Source organism: Pituophis catenifer, unplaced genomic scaffold (assembly GCF_029215685.1).
Source record: "Pituophis catenifer annectens isolate HBS135680 unplaced genomic scaffold, rPitCat1.0.hap2 SCAF_16, whole genome shotgun sequence".
NCBI lineage: Eukaryota > Metazoa > Chordata > Lepidosauria > Squamata > Colubridae > Pituophis > Pituophis catenifer.
Genome location: NW_027256896.1, coordinates 20,820,799 through 20,845,612, shown reverse-complemented (window position 1 = coordinate 20,845,612; position 24,814 = coordinate 20,820,799). Strand labels below are relative to the sequence as shown.

Genomic DNA, 24,814 nt, shown 5'->3' with positions numbered 1-24,814 from the left:
TATTCCTCCCACCTGTTCCCAGCTGTGCCTCTTCCAGATGTGTGGCAGGAATCCAACAGGTGCAGTTCTTCCTGCACGGAAATCACATTTTCTATTGCCACCCCCAAATCTAATCGGGGGCACAATCCCCCCCCCACGCCCCCCATCAGCCAGCCAGCCGGCTGGACCAGATTCGAAGCGCAAAGATGCGCCGCCTTGCCCGGTTCGCAAAGATGCCTCAAGTCTCGGAAAGCCCCCGCGGCTCACGTCCTCCCCCCCCCGCCCCCGCGTCCCCAAAAAAACCCTCTGCCAATTGAAAGAAGAGGAGGGGCGGAGCCCCAGGCCAGGCTCCTCCCCACCCCTGGTCACAGGTCTGAGCTACGGTTCACAACTGACCGCGTCTCCTTCCAGCCGCGGCAGGAGAGTCGCGCAGCCGGGAGACCCCCAGCGCGAGACCCCCGGGGAAAGTGGATGGATTTGCCTGGCTGGCTTTTTTTCTGAGCTCCTCCGATCGCCCTTCCTCCCTCCAAGTCTCCCCGTCTTTTGCCCCACAAGGTGGGGCTCCTTCAGCGAGGGGCCGAGGGGCGCTGGGGACAGCTCCAGCCGCGATGAATCCCTTCGAAGAGCCTTCGCTGGACGGCTTGGATCTCTCGCTGACTCTCCATGAAACCACCGAGATAGACACAGCCCTCCTGAGCGACATTGACGGTAGGGAGATGGGAAGGGGCGCCTCGCCCTTTCCTGCGGACCCCTGGCCGGGGAAGACCCCGGGAGCGTCGGGTCAGGAGGTTCCTCCGACGGGTCTCCCCGACGCGAGTTCCCTTTCTGGCTTTTTGGACAAGAGCGCCGGACGCAGCCGAGTGTGTGTGTGCGCGCTCGCGTGCCCAAAGTGCCTACTCAGCCTCTACCCGGGCTGCTTGCCCACCCCCCCCACCCCCTGTCCTCCCGCTGGTCCGCCATGCCTTTCAGTGGGATGGCATTCCCAGGTTAAGGAGGAAAGCGGGGCTCCCCATCCGTCGCGCGTGGGGAAGGATGGGCGTGTTTGAGAGAAGATGGGAAGCCACTGCCAGAAATTTGGGGAACAGGGTTTACCCCCCCACCCCTCCTTGGGTGGAAGAGCCGGTGGCATCCCTGGCAGAGACCCTCCGGTGGGGTGGACTCCAGGTCCCATGCTTAGCCAGGGCAGGCTGGGCACCATGGGCAGGCTGAGCTTCAGGTGGAGCTGCAGAGAGAGTGCCAAGACCCATGCGCTTCGCCAAAGGACCATACAATCCTTTTGGGTCATTGGGACAAGGCGGTGGGGAGCAGAAGAAGATCCACGGAACGCAAGACCAACCCATGGGATAGAACAGCGTGGAAAAAGCCCCGCCAGTCACCCCCCCCGCCGCCCCCTCCCGCCAAGCTTGGGCTGGGAGCCAGGGCTGGCTGCTCTCCCTCCAGGCCCTGCCCACCTCTTCCTCCCGGTTGTCTGTGGAGGGGCCTGACGTCACGGGTTGGGTTACTGTCGGTCATTTGCGCTGGGAGGAAAAGGTTGGGAGTCTTCTGCAGAAGGAGGAGCCGGGCAGGGGGCTTCCCAAGCCTGGACTCATTTGGAAATGCTGCCCAGGGAATCTTGCAATGGGCAGTTGGACCCGAAATGCACAATTGCAGCCTGGTGTTATAACTGGGCATTTACTCATTCCCATTTCCCTTCTGATGCACTGTTTCTCAACCTTTGGCAACTTGAAGATGGGTGGACTTCAATTCCCAGAATTCCCCAGCCAGCATCTTCAGGCTGCTTGGTTGAGAAAACACTATTAATAGCTCTGCTTATCCAACCATCAAGGCTGAATCTTTGCCCCAATGAGTTGACAGTCTGAAGCTGGACAGGGGGAAAAAAATAAGGAATTCAGCTAAACATTGAGGGTCAGGAATCTGGGTTTGAGTCCACTCTCAGCTGGGGAAGCTGCCTGAGTGGCTTTGGGCCAGGTGCATTCACCCACCACAGACTACCTGGCAGGATTGGTTTTCTAGAAAAAAAGAACCAAGGAGCATATGTGATATAAACCTCCCTGGACGTGAGAGAGAGAAGGAGGGAAATACGTCTAATTTTTCTAAAAATTAGTTGACACACATCAACTAATTGGGCTTGCTGTCAGGGTAGAAGGTTTCTCCATTGTCTTGGGTCAGAATCTCCATGTTTTCCAGCCATTGTCACTGTCCATCCATGTGAGCTGGGGAGTTTGGGTATGGCTGCCAAAGTTGTCAAGATGGAGAAGGGCTGTAATAGGATTTGGGGAGGCATTGTAGAAGAAATTTTAGCTAGCTTTTCTCAGCTTCCGTGGCCTCTCCCAAATTTCTTTTTCTATGCTACCTCTAAAAGGTTGTGGAGCTTTCACCTCACAATCAGGAGGCTGTGAGTTCAATCCTAGGTAAAGGCAGATATTTCTTGCTCTGGGCACACTGAGAATGTATCTGCTGAATAAAACTCCGCATTGGTGACAGAAGGGCATCCGGCCAGTAAACACTCCATTCAGTTGCCCAGACTCCACCCCGCAAGGGATTATGGGGTCATTAAAAGAGGGTGACGATACACCTCTAAAAGGTTCAACACCCCTAAAGTCCCCCTTTGTACACTTCATTGTGTTTAACTTTTATCCCCAGGAATTCCTCTGCTGTTCCATTTTAAATTCTAACCTGAGCTAACTCTACATTTTTAAAGATCAAATGACGAGAGTCCTAAAGAAGATCTGGCAAAGGGACAGATTTAAGGTGCCTTTTAAAAATAAGCATCCAATTGGATTTTTGAAAATTCAGCAGTGACTGCTGTTAACAGGCAGCTGGGGCAGATTGTGGGGAGCTGGCTTTGCTGTTCTAATCTAGATTGTGCCCCACAGCAGGGCCCATTGCTGAAGACCAGCCAGAGAAGTATCAGCCTTGTCTGAATCTCACCACTTTCCTTTTGGTGGCAAAACTTTCTATTTTGGTGTGACTGTGTTGGTGGTGTCAGGTTGGATTTGCTTCTTTTTGGTTTATTATTAGGCATCTTCCTCTACTTCCTGCCTCCCGAGACTTCAGGCAGTTTCCAAAACTTTTTAAAATTATCTCAAGAAAAATCCCAATACCAGCAAAGCATCAACATAACAAACTGTAGGATTCCCAACTGCTTTAAATTTTAAGTGTCTCTGTGTGTATCTATCTATCAGTGGTGAAATCCAATTTTTTTTACTACCAGTTCTGTGGGTGTGGTGTAGCTTGGTGGGCATGGCAGGAGAAGGATATTGCAACATCTCCATTTCCACCCCACTCTGGGGCCAGCCAGAGTTGGTATTTGCCAGTTCTCCAAACTACTCAAAATTTCCGCTTTTCATATATATATGAAAAATCACAGCCCCACTTCTCCAAAAGGAGAAAGAAACCAGAAAAACAGAAAGCAAACATCCGAAGAATCAGACATCATCCAAGCCACTTCTTATGAGACCCTTAATTATTTGTTTGCTTATTTCTCCGATATATGTCCCTTTGCAATCATAAATAGATTCTCTAACAAAGCATAAAAATACCAAAAATAGATAGGGAAATACATTAGAAACCCAACATTGTAATCCATGGCAATGTGTCTCCCCCAAAGTCCTTCTGGAAAAGTTTTCAACTTTTTCTGGAAGACAGGTAACCCCAGGTGTGTTTATCCACACTTTAAATCCTTCCTTTGCTCTTTCCAAGCAAAATCCATTTTGTTTTTAGGAGACACTTTTTGACCCTCTCAGCATCACTGGATATCGTCCCAGATGTGGCACCTCCTTCCTGTCTTTTTCCAGGGATGCCTGTCACTCCTCCCCAAAGCTGTGGCCCTCCAGATGTGTTGAGACTCCCATCCTTTCCAAAAATTAGATGGATCACCTGATCAATTATGGGAGATGAGGTGGTTGGAGGAGACCCATCTTGGTCTCCAGAATCCAGGAGGAATCTGGTCAACCTTTTTCTGACTAACCAATGCTGTTCAGAGCCAGTTGCGTTTGTGAGTGCCAGCATGCTTCATCAGCTGTGTGGAGTGGCTTTAGATGTGGCTTATGAACACTTATGCCTTTGAAGACCATCGGTTAGTCAGAAAACAGGACAATGAGATTCCTCTGAAGTTTTGGTAAGATGAGGTCAGAATCTTCCAGGAGGTTTTGAGGATGTAAGAGGATAATGCTGAGTTGGCATGCAACAGTCTATACCTGCCTTAGATTCTCTTGTGCTCCAAGCAAAACAATGATTGTTGACAATTTGTTAGTTGCCAGTTTTTTCACTGTCTACACCCCTCACCTAATAGTAGCTTGATCTCCAGAGACCACTTTTACCAACAACAACCCTGGAAAGCTTTGAATTCAGCTTCCCTCAAAGCAAAGCAAACTCAGAAGGAAAGGGATTTTGCAGACTTTTAGAAAAGAGTTTTGCTGAAAGCATCCATCCCAAACCTTGGCTCGCTTGTTCGTGCAAGACTTTCATTCCCATTATCCCCAGCCATTGATCAGGCTGGCTGCAGAGTATGGAAACCAGAGTCGGATAGGGCTGGCGGGAAATCAAAACGGGTCCAGATCAGTTTTTGCCGGCTGGCGAGGTTCTTAAGAACACAAGGAAAGTTGTGTCTTTTTTTCCAACTGTCACCCATCTGGTGCCAGATAGACAAGAGGCTTTTTCAGAGTCCTAACTTCCTTATACAACCGTTAATGAGCTCAAAATCGGGGTAGCCCCTGGGACATTTAACCTGGGGTATCATCTCTCCCAGCTAAGGGGCGAAGCATGTTTCAAACCCAGAAAAGGGAACCCCAAATGAAGCGAGGCATCCCTTGTCCTTTGCAAGGCTCCGGCCCCGTACGAGTTAACCGTGCAATGACCTGGAGTAACCCCCGCTGCCGCCAGAGGCAGGGAAAGGGTTAACGCCGGATGCACGGCAGTAACCCGGGTGCCACACGCTCCAGCATTGCAGCAGCTCCTCTCGCCCAGCCCTGATTGGCCCAGCCTGATCACCTCATGCTAAATCTGTGATTCACCATGCAACCCGCATTCCAACAGGCTACTGGTGGTGGTGGGGGGGAATGAGGAGGAGGGCCCAGAGAGGAAAGGAAAAAAACAGCCAAACAAACCCAGATCCCGAGTTTCCCACAAAGGTGCACAACCAGGGTTTGCAAGCCTTACTTTTCCCCAGGACTAAGAATGAGTCTGGCACCTGCCCTAAGGGACCTCCCTCTGGAAGGCGCCTGGTTTGCCTTCTTGCAATGGGACATATTTTTTTCCTCTTCTTCTTGCAAGTTCGGTCCCCTTTTTTTGGCTCTCCAGATGTGCATCTGCAACACTGGGGGAACAGCAGGTGTTGGCCGTCCTTTCTGGTAGCGGTTGGAACGGTCCTGCAGGGTGGAGGAATTGGGGTGCAATGAGCCCCTCGGAGTTGCAGCAGGGGTGACTTTGGTGCCTGCAACTCTAGCCCAGAGCAACCCATTTTCCTGCCTGCAGGATTCCAAACCGCCATAATTTGAAATGGTAATAGGTCAACATTTTTGTTTGCTTGTTTGCTGGAGAGGAAAGAAGACACAATATTTTGTTTTCGCTAGCTTTTATGAATAACGGGGCAAAGGTTTCTCGGCCAGACCCAACAGATGTTTCAAGTGCCAAGAATTTAGAATACAATTGAATGCTCCTTTTAGAATGACTACAACGTGCAGGGAAGTCCCCCCCCCCGTTTTCCTGGGGCAGAAAATGAGACAAGAACAGCTGGATTCAGTTAATTTAAGGTCAGATCGTGGGAGGCAGCCAAAATAGGAAGTCTGTTTACCCAAAGTGGAGCAGGGCAGCCTTTGCATGCTGAGTTGTGATTCTCAGGAGATGGGAATAACCGGAAGCTGGTGATACAGGACTTTGGATCCTGGAATTGGAACCCAGACTTGGTAGCACCAAGATTAGGGTTCTCGACTGGTTTCCTTGAACATTCATAGAGAGTAAGTGGGTCAACCTTCCCCACAACCCAATTCTACCCACTTTCACCTCCTTGGCTGAAAATAAGGATGTAGATGACAATGGAGAAGCCACAGCCTAGAAGGACCCATGTTAATTCTCCACAAGATCCCACCTTTGGAAGCCTCCATCTTCTGACCCAGATCTTCCCCATTCCTGAATGCCAGAGTTGGGCGCTCTTTGTGATCAGAGTTGAGCCCTTCCAGTTGAGGAATGAATGCAGGCATTTTACAGTCGTTCTGGGTGCCGGTCTATTTATTTATATTTCGTATTTCTTCACTGCCCATCTCCTGCAGAGAGTGGCAGTCCCCACGCAGTGCCTAGGAACTTGATCAGGGTTAAAGGTGAGAATTCCATGAACCCTGGCTCAAATGCATTCATCATATCTGGCAGTGCAGTTTTCCCTTTTTGTTCTTTCTCTCTGTCTGTCGTCTGTCTCTTTCTTTCTGTCTCTCTTTCTCTCTGTTCTGGGAGTTGAAGTCCACAACTCTTAAAGTTGCCAAGTTTGGAGACCCCTGCTCTAAATCCCAGCCCTACAAGCCTTCCCATGTCAGTGGCTTCATCCCTTTGAAATAGCCCTCAGCTGTGATCCTCCAGGTGCCAATCACGATTCTTGTTCTTCCCTGGGCTTTGTAGATATGCTCCAATTGATCACCACTGAAGACCACGACTTCCCTGGTTTGATGGACACATCTTTCGGCTCTCAGCTTCCTCCCGATCTGAACCCCCATGGACCCAGCCTCTTCAGCAACTATTTGGAGGCAAAGGCCCCCTCACCCACAAGCTTGTTCCACCTTCCAACCACATCTCCGCCCAGCTTCCAGACCTTGCCCACCGCTTGCCTGAACATGCCACCCTCTCCGGTGGATGTCAAAGAGGAATCTTTGGCCCCAACGCTCAGCCCACCTCAGAGCCAGCTGCCCGCCGGCAGGATACCTTCTCCAAATATTGTTCCAGCTGCCCAGATGCCTTTCTCCACCCAGCCCTTGATGGATTTCCAGAACCAAAATAGTATTTCTGGTAAGGAGGGGAATAGAGCTTAACGTTGTAACATGAGCCTTGTTTGAGCTTCCCAATGGACCTCCGTGAAGTCATCTGAACTGGTCCTTGCCTTTCATCAAAGCTTCCTTGAGCAAGTAGAGTGAAACTGTCCACTGCCCATTGACTTGACAGCACAGTGGTTCCTAAAGACATGACCACAAGGTCTGGCTGAAAAAGTTGGTTGCCCCAGGAGGGATGAGTTGCTGGAGATGGGTCTGAAAAATCACACCATCACGCACTCAAGGTTTTCAGACCATGACAAGTTGTCCATTTTCAGGAAAGACTTAGGCTCATGGTGCTTGTGGACAGTGCTTCCATGGTCTCAGAGTTGGAAAGATAGGTCCTGAGGACTTTGCCTTGATATCTGGAGAGCCCTGAAGAACTCTTGGACCATACCTCCCATCAGTCCATTTACTCATTGTGTTTCAGCAGGGTTCTTGAGGGCATCTCCAAGACCAGCTCTACCTGTATTTGCCAGGCTTCTTTGAGTGGGTGGGCTTGGCCGAGGGGTCTACCCAATTGCTGTAGAAGGCATCTCCAATTTTTGGGGGTTTCTTTCCCAGCTCCCCAGCCAGGAGGGACACCCCAGCAGCCCCCACCAGTCTCCACCAAGCCCCAGCAGATGCAGCCTTCTCCGAAACCAACGCCATTCCAGAACATCGCCCCCCAACAGCATCTGGCTGCCAGCAGCCCCCAGGTGGTCCAGCAAGTGCCGGTGAGTGGAATTTAGGGGATGGGCCCACCCTCTTCCCTGGTCCATGTTTGTGCTTGGTCATGACTTTACACCGTCTCCCACAGGTCTTTCTGCAGTCCCACTTCATCAAGGCCGACTCCCTCCTTCTGACCACCGTCACCGGAGCCAAAACGCCCAACACCAGCTCAGTGGTCACCTCAACAGCCCTGCAGATGCCAGTAAGGTCCAATTTCTCCGAGTCTTGGTTCCCCTGTTGCTCTTTTGATCCATTTCTACATTTCTTTAAAAATGCTCAAATTTTGGGTTGGAGAATTCTCTCCCCTTTGCACACCACAAATATCTGCCAAAGATTTTACCTGATTCCTTTATAGAAGCTTATTTTGGGGTGGCGATATTGAGAGGGTGCTGAGCAGGGGTGAAATCCAAATTTTTTTTACTACTGGTTCTGTGGGTGTGGCTTGGTGGGCATGGCTTGGTGGTGTGGCAGGGGAAGGATACTGCAAAATCCCCATTCCCTCCCCACTCCTGGGGAAGAATATTGCAAAATCTCCATTCCCACTCCACTCTGGGGCCAGCCAGAGCTGGTATTTGCCGGTTCTCCGAATTACTCAAAATGTCCACTATCGGTTCTCCAGAACCTGTCAGAACCTGCTGGATTTCACCCCTAGTGCTGAGGTGGGATGGAAAAAAAAGCAGAATTTTGCCCAGCTGCTCCCATATTGGATTAACTTTTCCTTTGCTTCCTCCACTGATAAGAAAGAGCCATGAGGAAAGAGCCATTCCTCAGCTAAAAGCTGAGGAATGAAATGTGTCAATACATACGTTATGCTAATAATATGTGCTTGCAGAGTCCTCCTGAAATGTCCTTCGTCCTTAGCTCTCTCCTCAGCCAACAGAGACCCCATCATGCTCAGCTCGACTTCTTCTCCCCAGGACAGTTGATGTTCATGGTGAAGCCTTCAAGTTCTCTGCAGTTCCTCTCTTCACCTCTTTTGCAGACTCTGGTGAGCGGGGGCACCATCCTGGCAACAGTGCCGCTGATGGTGGACACTGACAAGCTGCCCATCAACCGCCTGACCGCTGGGAAGCCTGTGGTCACCCAGAACAAGGGCGAGAAACGCACCGCTCACAATGCTATTGAGAAACGCTATCGTTCCTCCATCAATGACAAGATATCTGAGCTGAAGATGCTGGTTGTGGGTACAGAAGCCAAGGTAGCTACACCTGTTTCTGTTGGGTGGATGTCCTGGGAGTGTAGAGCATTGAATCCCTGCTTGGGGAACTCTCTCCTAGCTTAGCTGTCAGGGAGTTTTCAGCCGTGGAAAGGTAGATGTCTCTTTCTTTGATGTGGGAGGAAAGTCATGGTAGATGCTTGGGTGTTTCTGGCTTAGGAAGCCCAGTTTGGCCTCAGTCATGTTTTTGGCCCCTCTGTTGGTTTCTTATCTTCATCATTAATGTAGGAACCGCAGAAAGTATATGATTCTTTCTCCTGGGAATCTTGATGGCGACCTGAGTTGAGGGCACCCAAGTAGACATGGGGTTGGGCCAGGGATATCCCAAGCAGCTTTGTCCATTTTATGCAAATTTAGTTCATGTAGCAAGAAGATGCTTTTGGCTGGACTCCCATAAACCCAGCCTGTCTCTTTCTCCCCGTTGGCAGCTGAACAAGTCGGCCATCTTACGCAAAGCCATCGACTACATCCGCTATCTGAAGCAGACCAACCAGAAGCTGAAGGGGGAGAACCTGGCCCTTAAAATGGCGGCACAGCAGAACAGTGAGTTTCCTGCATGTACACCCCCATCCCCGCCCCCCCCAAACCAGGGTCCCTTTTCTTCTTGTGGGTTCGAGACCAAGGAGGCCAGCAGAGAGAGGTGACAAAACCAGACTGGCAGATTAATCTACAGGTTGCCTGGCCTCCAGGTCTCCCTTCAGAGACTGTGGTGGAAAGCAGATATTTTTTTTCTAACTTGGAGTGGATTTTCACCATCTACCAAGAAGCCAATGTCAACATCGCCTAGTGAACAGCAGAAACAGCTGGATCCTGTTGGGAAAAATTGATGTTCTTGCCAAAATTCCTCTTCTCTCAGACACTTTTTCCTGTCAACTCCCTCCTAGTGGCAGTGAGGACAGGCATTGACCTGATTTCTGCTGAGACTGGATATATTTTCTTTGATTTTTGGAATAACCGTTGGCTGAATGCACACACGGTTCTATGGGAAGATTGCTGGCCTCGTAGATAATCCAACCTCTTAGGCCTTCCTCAAGGAAACCTAATTAATCAGAGAATCTAGATATTCCATGATGTGAGAAGCCCATCTTACTTCTACCATTGGTCTGCTCTCTCTTTCTACAGAATCTCTGAAAGATTTGGTGGCCACGTGTGGTGGAAACATGGAGGATCCGGCAGAGGGAATGAAGATGATGGATGCTTTGACGCCCCCACCCTCAGATGCCGGTTCCCCTTCGCACAGCAGCCCGCTCTCCTTCGGTGCCGTCAGTGGAACCGATTCGGAGCCAGACAGCCCTACATGCGAGGAGGCCAAGGTGAGCAAAAGCTCCAGGAGAACCTGGGGCATTAGGTTGGCTTGAAGACCATGAGGAACATCTGCTGATTGTTGAGTGATCAACAACCCCTAAAGAAACTCAAGGGGGGGGCGGCTTTATCTTTTTCCTCCCAACGAGCCAAGGCTGACTAGAGTTTGACCAGGTTTTCCATGAAGTGGTCGTTGGACCTGCCCTCTCTTTTCAACCCAGAAAGAGGCTCTTGTTCCCCAACTTATCCAGTGGCTGTTCTCTATAGGTGAAACCTGAATATCAGGCCCCTCCATCGGGCAGCCTGGGAATGCTGGACAGGTCCCGCATGGCTCTCTGCACATTCGTCTTCCTCTGTCTCTCCTTCAACCCGCTTTCTTCCCTGCTTGGAGGAGTCGGACTCAGAGGTTCTTCAGAGGGGTTCAGCCACGATGGTTCCAAGCGCACCATCCTGGCCACGGAGGAGTCAGAAAGTGAGTGAAAGACACTACCTGGGCTGAGCCTGCATGATGGGGACCATCATTTTTATGTATGTCCATCCATCCATCCATCCATCCATCCATCCATCCATCCATCCTCTATTATTTATCTGTCGTCTGTCTGTCTGTCTGTCTGTCTGTCTGTCTCTCTCTCTCTCTCTCTCTAATCTATCTATCTATCTATCTATCTATCTATCTATCTATCTATCATCTATCTATCTATCTATCTATCATCTATCTTTTATCTATCATCACCTATTTCAGTGTTTCTCAATCTTGACAACTTTAATGTGGGTGGACTTCAACTCCCAGAATCCCCCAGCCCACACAGGGCATTGAAGTTGAAGTCCACCTATCTTAAAAGTTGAGAAACACTGATCTAGCTGTCATCTATGTAATCATAACGGATAAATGCCACTTATATGCCATCCATCTCGCGCAGAGGCGATTCTAGGCTGCTCACAACCAATGAAAGCAACAATAAATATTATTTATAAACTAACATTGATTTAAAAATGGACAGAGACGAAACGGAAAGGAACAAGAGGCACAGAAGGAGGAGGTGGGGAGGGGTCTTATCTACCTTATCAACCTGTAAAGTATTAGGAGCAGCATGTACAAAAATGCCGATGGATTTTCATTGCTTTTCTTATCCCTCTCCGCATTGGCTTTGCGGTTCTATAGGGTGGGGAGATGCCCACTCACTCACTCGATTTGGGCTTTGTGTCCAGATGCTGCTCTTCTCCAGTGGCTTCTCCCCACTTTGTTCTTCTGGATGATCAACCTGCTGATTCTTTGTGCTGCCTTCGTCCGGCTTTTCATTTATGGCGAGCCCATCACACGACCCCACTCGGAGTCTTCGGTCATCTTCTGGAGACACCGCAAGCAAGCGGATCTGGACTTGGCTCGGGTACGTAACTCTGGGGAAGGGCCTTTCCCCTTCCTTGGGGAAGGAAATACAGCACCGGGTGCGAAACCCAGCAGGGCTTCCAATGCCAGGTCAACACTTTGAATCAAGATAAAGAAATGAACAGGAAGTCTGTGGGAATAAAGCGACAGGGGAGGTTGATCTTCAAAGGTTGAGGAAGATCTTGAGATATCTGCCATTACTTAACTCCATCGTTAACTAAGTGTGGAGTATCTTCACCCTACAGGTGAACTTGCAACCACAGTTGGGTCCAGAATTTCTATCACTAAGAAAGGCCCAATTATACAACACCAAGCCCTGGCTTCTATCAGCTAGAATGGCTAAAAAGATGGGAGTTGTAGTCCAATAGAATAGAAGGCAGCAGTAGGTGGATATAGTGGCCTCCAAGTCCTATCTTCCATCAGCTAAAATGGCTACAAGAATGGGATTTGTATTCCAAGAGACTGGAAGAGAAATTACTGGAAAGAACCATCAAAGCCTGGGTAGAAAGCCACCTTTCCCCCCAATTCTCGTCCTTGGAGGGTCTGCATGGAGTCCAATTCCTAATCTGTGTTCTTTTCTCCTCTCTGGCTTTAGGGGGATTTTGCACAAGCATCCCAGAACTTGTGGACAGCTCTCAAAGCGCTTAGACGCCCCCTCCCCACATCCAACCTGGACCTCACCTGCAGCCTCTTGTGGAACTTGATACGGCACATCCTCCAGCGTCTCTGGGTAGGGCGTTGGCTGGCCGGCCGGGCCGGTGGCTTCTTCCGAGATCAGGAGCTGAAGGCCGACGTGCGCAAGAGCGCCTGTGACGCGGCCCTGGTCTACCACCGGCTGCATCAGCTTCACATGACAGGTAAGGCTGAAGACAGGAACCGCTGGCTTTCCCCTCTCTGAAGACCACACCTTGGCGTCCTCTGAACACTCCTCTCTTCTTCTTCTTGCCCCAGGGAAGCACGTGGCAGGCCACCTGTCCGCCATCAACATGGCGCTGAGTGCGGTCAACCTGGCCGAGTGTGCTGGGGACGCCATCTCGGTGGCCACGCTGGCCGAAGTCTACGTGGCTGCTGCCCTGCGTGTGAAGACCAGCCTTCACCACTGTTGCCACTTCCTAGCGGTTAGTGCGTCTGTGTGTGCCACTCCAGAAGCTGTGGTTGCTCCATCACTGGAGGTTTTGAAGAAGAGATTGGGCAGCCGTTTTATAGGGCAGAGGTGCCTAACCTTGGCAGCTTGATGAGGTGTGGACTTCAAATCCCAAAACTTCCCAACCAGCCAACATTCATTAGTGTGAGGACTGGTTGTAAGTCACCTTTTTCAGCACCATTGTAACTTCGCAAAATGAATGGTCATAAGTTATAAGTTGAGGATTTCCTGTTGTATGGGACCCTGAAATTCCACCCCATTCCTTCCATCTCTTACACCCCCAAGCCAACCATTCCTTGCTGTAAAAGAGGCTTGTGAATGGCCACTGCCCAGGTTGACCGGGTAGCTGGCCCACCACGCCACAGACTAACCCTGCCTTTCTTGCCCATTGCAGCGTTTCTTCCTCAGTAGCGCCCGACAAGTTCTGCTATCGCACAATGGGACGGTCCCTCCTGCGCTCCAGTGGCTCTGCCACCCTGTGGGACACCGGTTCTTCGTGGACGGCGACTGGGCAGTGAAAAGCTCTCCGCGGGAAAGTATCTACAGCTCCACCAGCCACCCAGGTAGGGCAGGGCAAAAGGAGCAGGGAGACTTGGGGAGCTGACCTGGCCCTGCAGATTTGATAGGAGGCCAAAAGAAGCAGGCAACTGCCCACCTGTGCCTTTCAAATAGGCTGCCTAGTGTTTTTAATGGCATTGTGCTTTTGTAGAAGGGATTATGAGTATGTGGGGTGCCTGCACTGGGCAATTCTTGGATGAAGAATATTCTAGAACTACAGTAACTGATAACCATAAACCTTACAAAGCTCAGTGGGAGAGTCATTGCTAAAAATGTGATTGTCTGTTCAGGGGCCTCTCACTTCAATTGATGGATATGAGGACCCTCTGAACTATTTGTCCTGCTTGGCAAGATGCTTAAGTGTGGGAAGGGGCTTAGCATATTCTGTGGATTCCAGAATGCTCCTTCACCCAGCCTACGGAGAATTCGTTTTTTTCTTGACTTATTTGGTGTGGAATTAACCCTCAACAAAAACCCTCCATTGGGCTAGTTCATTGATTGATTGATTGATTGATTGATTGATTGATTGATTGACTGGTTGATTAATTAAAGGTCAATACGTGAGTGTTAATGTTGACCACATAGATCTTAGTCCTCAATCTCTGTCCTCTCTGGTCCCTGAAGGGTCCATCTATTGCCACTCTAATTCTTGGAGAGGTGTGAATTGTTGGCACAAGTTGGGTTGTTGCATTGGGCTAAACAGGCTCCCGAGTTGCTGATTGGACTGGGAGAGACTCAGATGCCTGGGCTGAGCTGTCTGACAGGTCTGTTTCTCTCACCAGCAAACCCCCTGGCTCAGGTGACGCAACTCTTCCGAGAACATCTGCTTGAGAAAGCTCTTTCTTGCGTCTCCAGGCTGGACAATCCGGCCCCTGCCAGCCACAGTGAGGGGTAAGGACCATATTTCTCCCCATCTCCTTCCTGTCCTTCAGTGGGATTCTCTTTCCCCAAACCAGCAATGATGGAGAGAGATTTCAAGATTGAGCTGGTATCTGTAATGGTATGTATGCCATTAACTCAGCTCAGTGGGCTAGAAGAGCAATGACCCCCCACTTCACCCATCCTTCCAACTCTTTCCATATCTCACCCAACCTTCTAGCATTTTTGCAGAAGGACATACTGACCTAAAGGAAAGAGACTCATGCCAAGGAACCCATATTTCCTTTTCCTCTGAGGAAAAAGTAATTTCCAGAATGGTTGACCCAGGCAGAAATGTTCAAAGGAATATTATTGGCAGAAGAAGCCATTTTCCTACCGGTCCTTTGACTTCTCTGCATTTCTGAGCTGATAGCTAAACTCACCTGACTTTTGTCTCGTCTCGCTAAAGGGAATTTTCAGATGCTCTGGAGTACCTGCATTTCCTCAACAGCTGTGCAGATGCTGTCCCCAACCCGACACCTTCCATCAGTACCAACATGGACTCAGCCACAGGTGAGCCTTCCCAAACCTGGGGCTTCTTTGACCAGAAATGGGGCTTGGAAAGCAGAGATGGACTTTGGAGAAACTGAAAGAAGTGAAATTGGCAAGAGGAAGAATTGCCAAGGTAGGCTTAGGCATCGTGAGTGTGAAGGAGTTTGCAGTCATGGGTGACTGGATGATGGTGGACAACTTTTCCTCAAATGGTTAAAACTAAGGAGGAGAGTTGGCTGGTCAGGTGAGACCTCCATGTCCAAATGTGGCATACCTTGGGAAGATGTGGCAGAGAAGATCCTCTGCCAGGAGGTCCATACAGATACATGAAACAGCCACCAAGGAGAATTGCAACATAGTGGATTCACCCAACATTTTAAACATAACCACAATGCACAAAGCAATATTTGCTGCAATAAATCTGGCACATGGCCTCGCGGTGAAGATGCTCTCCTCCCACTCAGAAGGTTGAGAATTCTAGGCAGTGACAGATGTTTCTCTATTAGGGCGCAAAGAGAAAATATCTGCTATGAACTCGGCGTAGGTGTCAGGAAGGGCATCCAGTCAGTAAATTCTCAGCTCCATTCAGTCACCCCGGCTCCATCTCGAATAAAAAGGGATTACAGGATTATAAAAAGGCAAAAAAAGTTACTAAACCTGATTAAGACAACAGTATGTGTTTGCCAGGGTTTCAGCCAATTTTCCCCACTCAGTTTGGAAATGTCATGGGTGGAACTCTGGACCTTTTCTTTGCAGAGGAAGGGTCCATCTGAACTGACCCAACGAAAGGCCTTTCCAGGTCTTTCTGGATGCCTGGGAAGGAGGACGATCTTAGGAAGGCAATGGTTTAGCAACCCCAAGACAAGAGAGGATTGGGGTGACCTTGATCTGAGGTCAAAGGCAGATGGAGAACCTCATTAGGGGAAAGGAACTGTCCCCCATCATTTTGGTCCTGTCTTTTCAGAAGCCTGTTCCCCTCTCCCATCTCTAGGCACTGATCCTGTTTCTCACTGGTGGGCATCTGTGGTCGCCATGGCAATCCATGGACTGCAAGCAGATGAGGAGGCCATGGAACGCCTCTATCCTCTGGTGGAATTCATGCCCCGAGCTCTCCAGGTGTCTGAGTAAGTGTACTACATGGGTGCAAACTGCTAAAGTACCCCCAGGGGCAAGTTCCCCAGGAAAGCTGAAGTGGGGAAGGAACAGAGAACTTGGGACTGCAGTACTCATGTACTAATAGTCAGCAATGTGCAGCAGCTGCCCAAAAAGCCAACACAGATCTAGGCTGCATAAACAGAGGGACAGAATCAAGATCACGTGAAGTGTTAATACCACTTTATAAGGCCTTGGCCAGGCCACACTTGGAATCCTGCATCCAATTTTGGTCGCCACAATGAAAAAAAGATGTGGAGACTCTGGAAAGAGTGCAGAGAAGAGCAACAAAGAGGATTAGGGGACTGGAGGCTAAAACATAGGAAGAACGGTTGCAGGAACTGAGTATGTCTAGTTTGATGAAGAGAAAGACTAGGGGTGACATGTTAGCAGTCTTCCAATATCTCAGGGGCTGCCCCAAAGAAGAGGGAGTCAAGCTATTCTCTAAAGCACTTGAAGGCAGGACAAGAAGCAATGGGTGGAAACTAATCAAGGCGAGGAGCAACTTAGAACTAAGGAGAAATTTCCTGACAGTGAGAAAAATTAACCAGTGGAACAACTTGCCTCCAGAAGTTGTGAATGCTCCAATACCGGAAGTTTTTAAGTAGAGATTGGATAACCACTTGTCTGAAGTGGTGTAGGGCTTCCTGCCTAAGCAGGAGGTTGGACTAGAAGACCTCCAGGGTCCCTTCCAACTCTGTTATTCTGTTAATAGAAGAAAGCTGAATGTTTCTTCACTTGGATCCACATGACTTTCCTTACTTTCTCAGACCTTGCAGAATTTGTAGGGTGACAAAAAGGGGAGCATAGCATTTGACCTTCATTCTTCTGGCTTCTGTAAAGTAGCACCTTTTAGATACCTGCACTATCTTGGATGTCAGAAGCGTACCCTGCAACTTCGGGGATTTCCAGACCATTGCGGTGTGGCTCCCAAGACGGATGTTTTCACACCTGGATGAGTTTCAAATCTGTATGTTCTTCTGCCCCACTGCAGGAACCCTCTTCCCCGTGCGGCTCTGCACACCTTCAAGGCAGCCCGGGTGCTGGGCAAAGAGGACAGCAGCTTGGGACAATGCGACAAAGCTGGCGAATATTTGCGAGACAGCTTGGGTGGGAACGCAACTCCGAGTGCTATTGACAGAGTACGTTACACGTGGGATGTCCCGGTGTCAGTGGAACTGGTGGTGCCGGAGTGTCTCTTGGAATTGCCTAACTGGAGTGAGGAACTCTGAATGCGGCTGTTGGACTAAACCAGGGATGGGTTCAACATGGCCAAAGCAAACAGGGTGATTTGTGGGCCGATCCATAACCTTCCTCTTGGTCCATCTTCACTGTGAAGATGGATCTGATCCATCTGTTCACCAACCTCTGGCTCATCTTTGGCAAGAGCTCCACCGTCCCGGTGAATGATGGTTAGGCTTCTCAGCTGCAAATCTCAGCTCTCCAGACACAGGACCTCTTACTTAGGAACGGGCCTACCTGCTATCAACATTCGGATGCAACTTAGGGCTGAGTCCTCTCATTACTTTAGACCAGAAACAAAAGCATATACCCACCAAAGATTTGCAGACGGGATTATTGAGCCGGTAGTGCCTCAGTGGAGAGCTGTGCTCGGGGGTTAAATTCTGTCCTTTGCCTCCCACTGCGCCACGTCAAGGGCTCCTGGGCCATCCTCTCGGTGGAAGTGCCAGATCTGGGTTGATACAACAGTTCTCTCGGGTCTGAGAATGGCAGGTTCCTGCCCCTCCGATATCTCCCTTGCTCTCTGAGGCTGGAGCATGGAATCAGGGGAGCCCATGGCAGTAGGAAGGGTGGGATCAAAGACGGAGAGGGAAATACAGGGTGGAGAGTCCCATGTCAGTCAGGAGATGGTGATGTGGAAGACACTATGGCTGTGTCGGTGGTGCATTGTAGTTGCATTGCATGTGCCGGTGAAGATGTGCAATGCCCCTTCAGTGCAGCCCTGGGGCAGCACCCATGCAGCGGAAAGGCTTGCTAAAAGATGACAGAAGCAGGACTTCTCTAGTTCTGAAGATGGGGTGCAGAGAAAGAGAGAGAGAGAGAGAGAGAGAGACCCCTTTCCCCCAGCCCAGGTGACTTGTGGGAAGCCACATCTTTGTGTTCTTCCACCCTCCATCCACAACCTTCCTCTCTGTGTGTCTCTCTCTCCCTTCAGGCAGTGCAGTTCCTTTTGTGTGACCTGCTCCTGATCACTCGCACCAGGTTCTGGCAACAGCAGATGCAGGGGCCCCCCCCACACAGAGCCCGCTACCAGGCGTCTGCCCTCGAGCTGCGTGGCTTTCAACAGGATCTCAGTACTCTCCGGCGCTTGGCGCAAGCGGACCAGCCTGCAATGCACAGGGTGAATGGCGGCGCACCGGGTGTCCTTCCTTTAAAGTAGGGAGAGCCAACGTGACCTCTGACCCACTGAAAAGTGCTCCAGGAGGATGGGGAAGGTGGTAGAAGCTTTCTGGTGCTCCTGTGATAAAATGTGGGTTGGCAAGAGTGGGGGGAGGGAGGGCAAAGCTGGCTGGGGAATTCTGGGAGTTGAAGTCCTCCAGGCTTAAGGTTGCCAAGGTTGGAGACCCCTGTCCTTGAGGGTTGCTCCATTGCTGGCCTCCTTCAACCCCAAATTATGGCCCAGGTTCAACAGTTTGATTGAGTTGGTATCTGAGGTCACGACTGTCCTAAGGATGGAGGGGATGGGGGAGAGAAGATTTCTGGGGGAGGTGAAAATGCTGTCATGGGAGTTAACTTTTCCACTTTTCCTCCAGGTCTTCCTCCATGAGGCAACTGCCCGACTGATGACCCGAGCCAGCCCCACTCGGACTCACCAGTTGCTTGACCGAAGCCTCCGCAGGAGAGGACCTTCTACTACCAAAGGAGGTGAGTCTCTCCAAGCTTCAGGAGGTCTTCTGATGGTGGGCATGGGGTTTTGAAAATGCAGCCGTGGACCAATACCCATTTATGGGTGCCACAGATGCACCAAGGGGGTCTAAACTCACACACTGTGGTGTCCACCTGCTTCCCGTGATCTCTCTCTTTCTTCCCTCCCAGCTGGTGAACAAGAGAGTCGCCCCACCGCCAGGGAACAAGCGGAAGCCTTGCAACTGGCCTGCTCCTACCTCCCCCCTGCATTGCTTTTGGGACCAGGCCAAAGGGGGGGCATGCTGGCCGAGGCAGCCCGCTCCCTGGAGAAGCTGGGCGACAAATGGACTTTCCATGAATGCCAGCAGATGATTGTCCGCCTCAGCAGTGGCTCCACCGTCACCTCCAGCTAGAGATTTGGAGGATTCCTAGGAAGGAGGGTGGAGGCCCAGAGCGGCCTCACCGGTGTGGCTTGTGGCAGTGCTGGTGAAAGTGGCAGGGAGGCCTGGCAGAGCCTGGCAGTGGTGACTCTCTTTCACTCTCTCTGCTGAGGCAGTTCTGGTTCCTCAAGGATGCTCAGCTAGCTCTTTTCTTCTTCTTCTGCGTCTGAACGGATCTAGACCTAGACAAGAGGGGACAACCCAGCATGGCAGAACCGGGTGGATCTGGCTGACTTCCCACTCTTCCCAGGGGAAGGGTGTGTTCACAACTCTTGCGAGTCTCTTGGATTTTAGACTCCCCACGATCAGGGTGCATTTGGTGGGCAGGGTAGTTTCTCTTCATCTTTTGGAGACCAACCAGCCCTCAGTTTCTCACATCAACTGTCCAGGGCTTTGCCCTTACATCTTTCACTGCCAACTCCATTCCTCCCCGGCTACCCCCTCCTGGCCACTGCTTGACTTCCTCCCCCTCTTTGCTGGCGATCCATGTTCATCTATCTCTTCTGAAGCTTATTGGCAGAGACCAGCCTGGCCGGGGGGGGGGGAGGGGGGTGTCCATCTGATCTGTTGTGAATTGCTTGGAGTTTGCTCATTTCTCCCCATCCCTTGAGGGTGTGGGAGTTAATTCACTGTATCTTCTGGTGGTCTTGTGTGGTGGCCTTGGATGAGCTTCAGTCATGGTGTACCTCCAACCCTTGTGGTTGAGTAAAGTTCTCATCCCTTCACAGATCAGCTGTTGCTGTTGGAAAGCAGTTGGCTGGAAAGAGGACAATATTTCCTCTTCTCTTACGGTGGACTCAGGTGGAGAAGTCCACTTTTGCATTTAAAGGACATGCCATGAAAAAGCTTAATAGGGTTTTTAGAAAATGTTTCAAAGGCAGACATTGTGAGGGATCTCTTGTTCCACCCTTTGGAAAGCTATCTGTTGAAAGCTGCAGCCCCTTTCCTTACTCTCACCTAACCTTCTTCCACTTCCACCCAGTACTGTAGTTTGGGGGACCTACCATAGTGGTTGATAGGAAGACCATCCAGAGGGTTAGGATCAGGGATGGTGGAGGAGCTGGAGGGTTTCTACTGCTGCCCATCATTTGTGGGAGGTGATGATGCAGTCACCACGGCGTCCTCCCTTGCCAACATGCACCCCTGCTCAGCCATGGTTCTTCCTTTCAAAAGTTATTTTCATAGTATCAGGGGAGGGTTTTTTGTACAGATGATAAAATAAAACAGCTACTTATTTATATCTCCTTGTCTGGACATTAATTGGAGCAGGAGAAGACGGACAAAGGATGGTGGGAATAGCTTGGCTAGTCTCTTAAATTGATGAATTCTCACCAGCTCTACAAAAGCTGTCCTCTTCTGGACATGTTGATTGGTGAGGTCTACAAGGGTTGGGAAGACCATGAGGGTCACCTCTGGTTTGGCTCATCAGACCTGTAGCCTCCCAGATGTCCCGCCCTGCTTGAGTTGGCCAAGTTCTTCTTTTGTCTACTCTAAAATGTACCAACAGAGAGTTTGTCTGTGCTCTGGGTTACAACCATGCACATATGGGGCAGTGAAGGTGTGGGAGGGAACTACCTGCTTTCTTCCTACCCCAGTTGCAAGCTTTCTGGAGGCCTCTTCCTCAGAACCATGACATTTGGGTTTGATTCAATCCAGGAGGACTCAAGTCTTTGGGGATCGAGAATGATGAAGCAACTCTCATTTCTGAATTGGGCTGGTGGGTCAGATTCTTTGGACATTTAAAGAATCGGTTTCAACATCATACGGGGCTTGATGAATAGATGAATCAGGTTTCCAGAGCATTTCAAAGCGAAGCAGGCCATCTCATTCAATCATACGATCTGAGTGTGGCATATTCTGTGAAGATAGCAATTGTATTTTGTTAGTGTGAAAACATTTCCAGAGAGCTACGATTTGTTATTGGCCAGCAGATATGTTGAACTGACCTCCCACTGGGAAAAAACACTTCACTCTATTTCAACAGTAGAGTTGGCCTCACAAGAGTCCATCAAGATGGTTAAGTAGACCTTTCTGTTGAGCAATGACCACTCCTACAAATGCCTTCACGCCAACTACACGGGCACTAATACGGTGGTTGCATCCTTCAAGCCACAAGATGCTGGTAGAAATGGGTTGCTAATCTTGCCACCTTCTGTGGTACTTTCTAAAATACATCTACATTTATCCACACACAGATGACAAGCGCACTGCAATGCAGAAACAGCCTCCACAAATGTTGACAAGGTTCACACAACACGTTCTTTGGCAAGGAGAGAAGGGGTGGAACATTTTGTGTCTTGGGGCGATGTGAAAACTCAACCATTATCTTAGCTAATTATATGGTCCGGGCCATCACAAACCCAACTCTATTGGAAATGTCCACCAGTATCGCCCCCATACACGTCTACCTATTTTGACATTGAGTGGGCTTCGACCCTACTTCTACCGGCAAAGAATTCTTGAGGAATTCTGCCCTGTGGAGTTTCTGGGAATCTACAAGGTAGGTGATCTATTTCCTCTGCTTGGATCTGATCTCCAAACCCCACCCCCAAGGAGATGGCTGAAAAATAGGTGATTAGGGAACTCGCCAAATGTCCAAAACAATTGCTGAATCTTTATTGGTGTTCTGAATGCAATGACCTGATTTTTTTTCTTTGTTTTTTTTTTTTTAACTCTTAAGGAAAATAAACTTCTTTTAGAAACAGCTTGTTACACACAATCTTCAGTGTGAAGCAATATACTAAATAAGAACACTAGTTTTAACATTTACATCTTTCATATATATTATATATATGTATATGTATACATATATATACACTATAGAATGAGGCAATATATATAATACACACATGTTTGCCATTTTACAGTCATTATGTACAAGACTTCATTCAAAGAGAGCCGGAATTGTGGGGATGAGGACGGGGGGGGGGAGCATGGGGGGGTTGTCTTCCACCTGCCGTCTGAAGGTGTGCTTCTGAAACGGGCATTCCTCTGCGAGCAAACCTTGAGGGGCATGACACAAGGACAGCGTAGCGGAGATGACAGCGGGCGACGCGCACAGAGTACCGTGTACAGAAAGGTTTACAAGCAAAGGGCAGTGCGAATTGTTGCTCTTTCACAGCGACAACAGAAAACCAAGTGGGTGAGGGAGGGGAGATGGCCCCATCCGATTTAATGCTGTGGAGGTGGCAGTGATGGGCTCCCCCTCTTAGTGGATTGTACAACACTCTCCTGGGAGCTGGGGAAGATATATACAGGTTATGCAACTCAGGTGTCCTTTGATTGCTACTTTCCCAGGTTAACCATCAGTGTGAGTCTGATCTAGACCTTCTCCTTTGAAGTCTTCTAGAAGCCACCAGGAGTAAGTCCCATTCCACCCTACCCAGTATAGTTTGGGGTTGCCCAAGGTTGATTTATCCATCCAATGTCTACACTGCCCACCTCACCTAAGTGACTACGGGTGCCTTGCAAATGATAAATCAATAAAACCAATAAAAATCTTCCAGTCAAACTCATTTCAGGAGCTCTTCAAGAGAAGGTTCCCTACCTTTGAGGGGATCTTGATGGTCTTGGATGGTAAACCCTGGAGGGTTCTGGATGCTTCCCCCCAAGGCTCATTGTAACCAAGGGCATTATTGCATGGGGGGAAGCCCTGTGAAGTCCAGAAGTGCATCCATTAGAGTTGCATGTTGTCCTGTGGAAGTTCCCCTCCTGCCTTGGTGGGCCTTCAATGCCTGGGGTCAGCCCCAAGGACAGGCTCTGTCCAACCAGCTCCTAGCAAGGTGGGACAATACTGTCTACAGAAGCTGTGCTTCTGTTTTGCTTGGGATTCTGGCTGGGTTTGTGTAATGCCCCAGCTAAAAAAACTGCTTCAAACTGCACAAGTGCCAACAACGGACATGGGTGCATTATGGCTTCTGGTGTTGTTGGGACCCCAAAGAGAGAGCCCCTGTCACTGAAGCTGGAGTTTCAATCCTGGTTTCCACTCCTCTGAATGGCATTCCCTTCAGGTTCACGCTTCAGAGGAAGCTACAAAATGTGGCTTGGCATCTGCTCTGTGACAGGAGGCAAGGTGGAAGCTGATGAGTGTAGGTCAAGAGAGCTACATCTTTTGTGCCACCACAACTTCAACCAAACCCAGGAAGAGAAATCTAGGGTGGTTTGCCCAGCCTATTTAGGGATTCTGGGAGTTGTAGTCATATCATATTAGGAGAGATCCGTTGTAGGAAAGCTTTGATGGGATCCTACAACTCATGAAGGCAGTGAGGGGAGCAGATGGCTGAGGACAAGAACATTCGTAGCCGACTAAGGTCCCCAATAACCATAGGCATGTCAGAAGTCAGGAAGCCAGGATTAAACAAACATCACGATTGTTAAATAAGCCCATTGTACCCATTGGGTGGGGGTTTTTTTGCCTGAAACTGGAAGTAAATGCCTGTTCCCAAGAAGAAATACCATAAATTGTGGTCATGTGACCATATGGCACTGTAAACAGCCATAAATGCAGGCCGGTTACCAAGTGGTCCAAATCTAATTAGGTAACTGGGAAAGGGATGGACGTCAGAACTTCAAAATCAAGCCATAAGCAGCTCTGAGGACATCCATTGTAACTTTGAAGGGTCACTACGCGACTGGTTGTAACTCAAGAACTACCTGTAATGCACAACAGGTGAGCTGGCTTCAGTGGCCATCAAGATGGATGGAAGAGCACAGCACCTTAATAAATTCTGCTAATCTCAAAGAACCCACTTCCTTTTCCTCAAAACGTCACACGCCATCCGGCCAAATGGGAAGCAAGCGCTTCGTTTCACTCCTCCCCCAAATTCAAAATGGGGGATGAAATTACAGATGATTACTCTCGGCAAGGTTCCAATAAAGAGCTTTCTGCTGTTTGTCTCTTCTCAACACAAGGGCAGCGTTTCTCAACCTTGGAACTTCATGGCATGTGACTTCAATTCCCAGAATTCCTCAGTGTTTCTCAATTTAGAGAACTTCAAGATGGGTGGACTTCAACTCCCAGAATTCCCCAGCGTTTCTCAACCTTGGAACTTCATGGCATGTGACTTCAATTCCCAGAATTCCTCAGTGTTTCTCAATTTAGAGAACTTCAAGATGGGTGGACTTCAACTCCCAGAATTCCCCAGCGTTTCTCAACCTTGGGAATTTCATGGCATGTGACTTCAATTCCCAGAATTCCTCAGTGTTTCTCAACTTCAAGGCAGGTGGACTTTAACTCCCAGAATTCTGGAAGTCCACCTGTCTTGAAGTTCCCAAGCTTGAGAAATGCTGGTCTAAGGGGTCACTGGCTTTCCTAGTTTGAATGTGGGGCACAGGGTGGGTTGCGAGCCAGACACGGAGGGGTGAGAAGAAAGAAGGCAAATGACATGTCAGGGCCAGGCTAGGAGTCGGAGGGAACAAGGACAAAAAAAATGCGCAAACAAACTCAAGCGATGCAACCTTGTTTGCTGCCCCCAAAAGGTTTCGGGGTGCTTCTTTGTACACGCGGATCACATCTATATACAGAAAACACACATACACACGCACACACACGCACACACACACACCCACACACCATGAGGTTTGCTGAAGGCAAAAAGTTGATCAGATCAGAAAACAGAGAAGGTGGACCTGGAG

General features: G+C 49.6%; 1 protein-coding gene across 1 annotated transcript; it reads left to right on the top strand.

The window, feature by feature from the left end:
• Window positions 1-386: 386 nt before the first annotated feature.
• SREBF1 (sterol regulatory element binding transcription factor 1) lies at window positions 387-20,412 on the top strand. The gene is made up of 19 exons (XM_070955438.1): window positions 387-687; window positions 6,589-6,972; window positions 7,557-7,708; window positions 7,792-7,905; window positions 8,686-8,901; window positions 9,348-9,462; window positions 10,042-10,232; window positions 10,489-10,693; window positions 11,431-11,609; window positions 12,204-12,465; window positions 12,560-12,726; window positions 13,147-13,315; window positions 14,093-14,201; window positions 14,638-14,741; window positions 15,712-15,844; window positions 16,867-17,014; window positions 18,049-18,234; window positions 18,647-18,758; window positions 18,930-20,412. Exons 1-19 carry the CDS (start codon window positions 588-590, stop codon window positions 19,151-19,153), a joined length of 3,270 nt encoding a protein of 1,089 aa, XP_070811539.1. The 5' UTR covers window positions 387-587; the 3' UTR covers window positions 19,154-20,412.
• Window positions 20,413-24,814: the final 4,402 nt, after the last annotated feature.

Bases quoted from the DNA above. Each gene is read 5' to 3' on its own strand.
- SREBF1 (XM_070955438.1), top strand. From the start codon at position 588: ATGAATCCCTTCGAAGAGCCTTCGCTGGACGGCTTGGATCTCTCGCTG. The intron at 10,694-11,430 runs GTGAGTGAAAGA...CTTTGTGTCCAG, and splicing joins GGCCACGGAGGAGTCAGAAA to ATGCTGCTCTTCTCCAGTGG. The intron at 17,015-18,048 runs GTACGTTACACG...CTCTCCCTTCAG, and splicing joins CTCCGAGTGCTATTGACAGA to GCAGTGCAGTTCCTTTTGTG.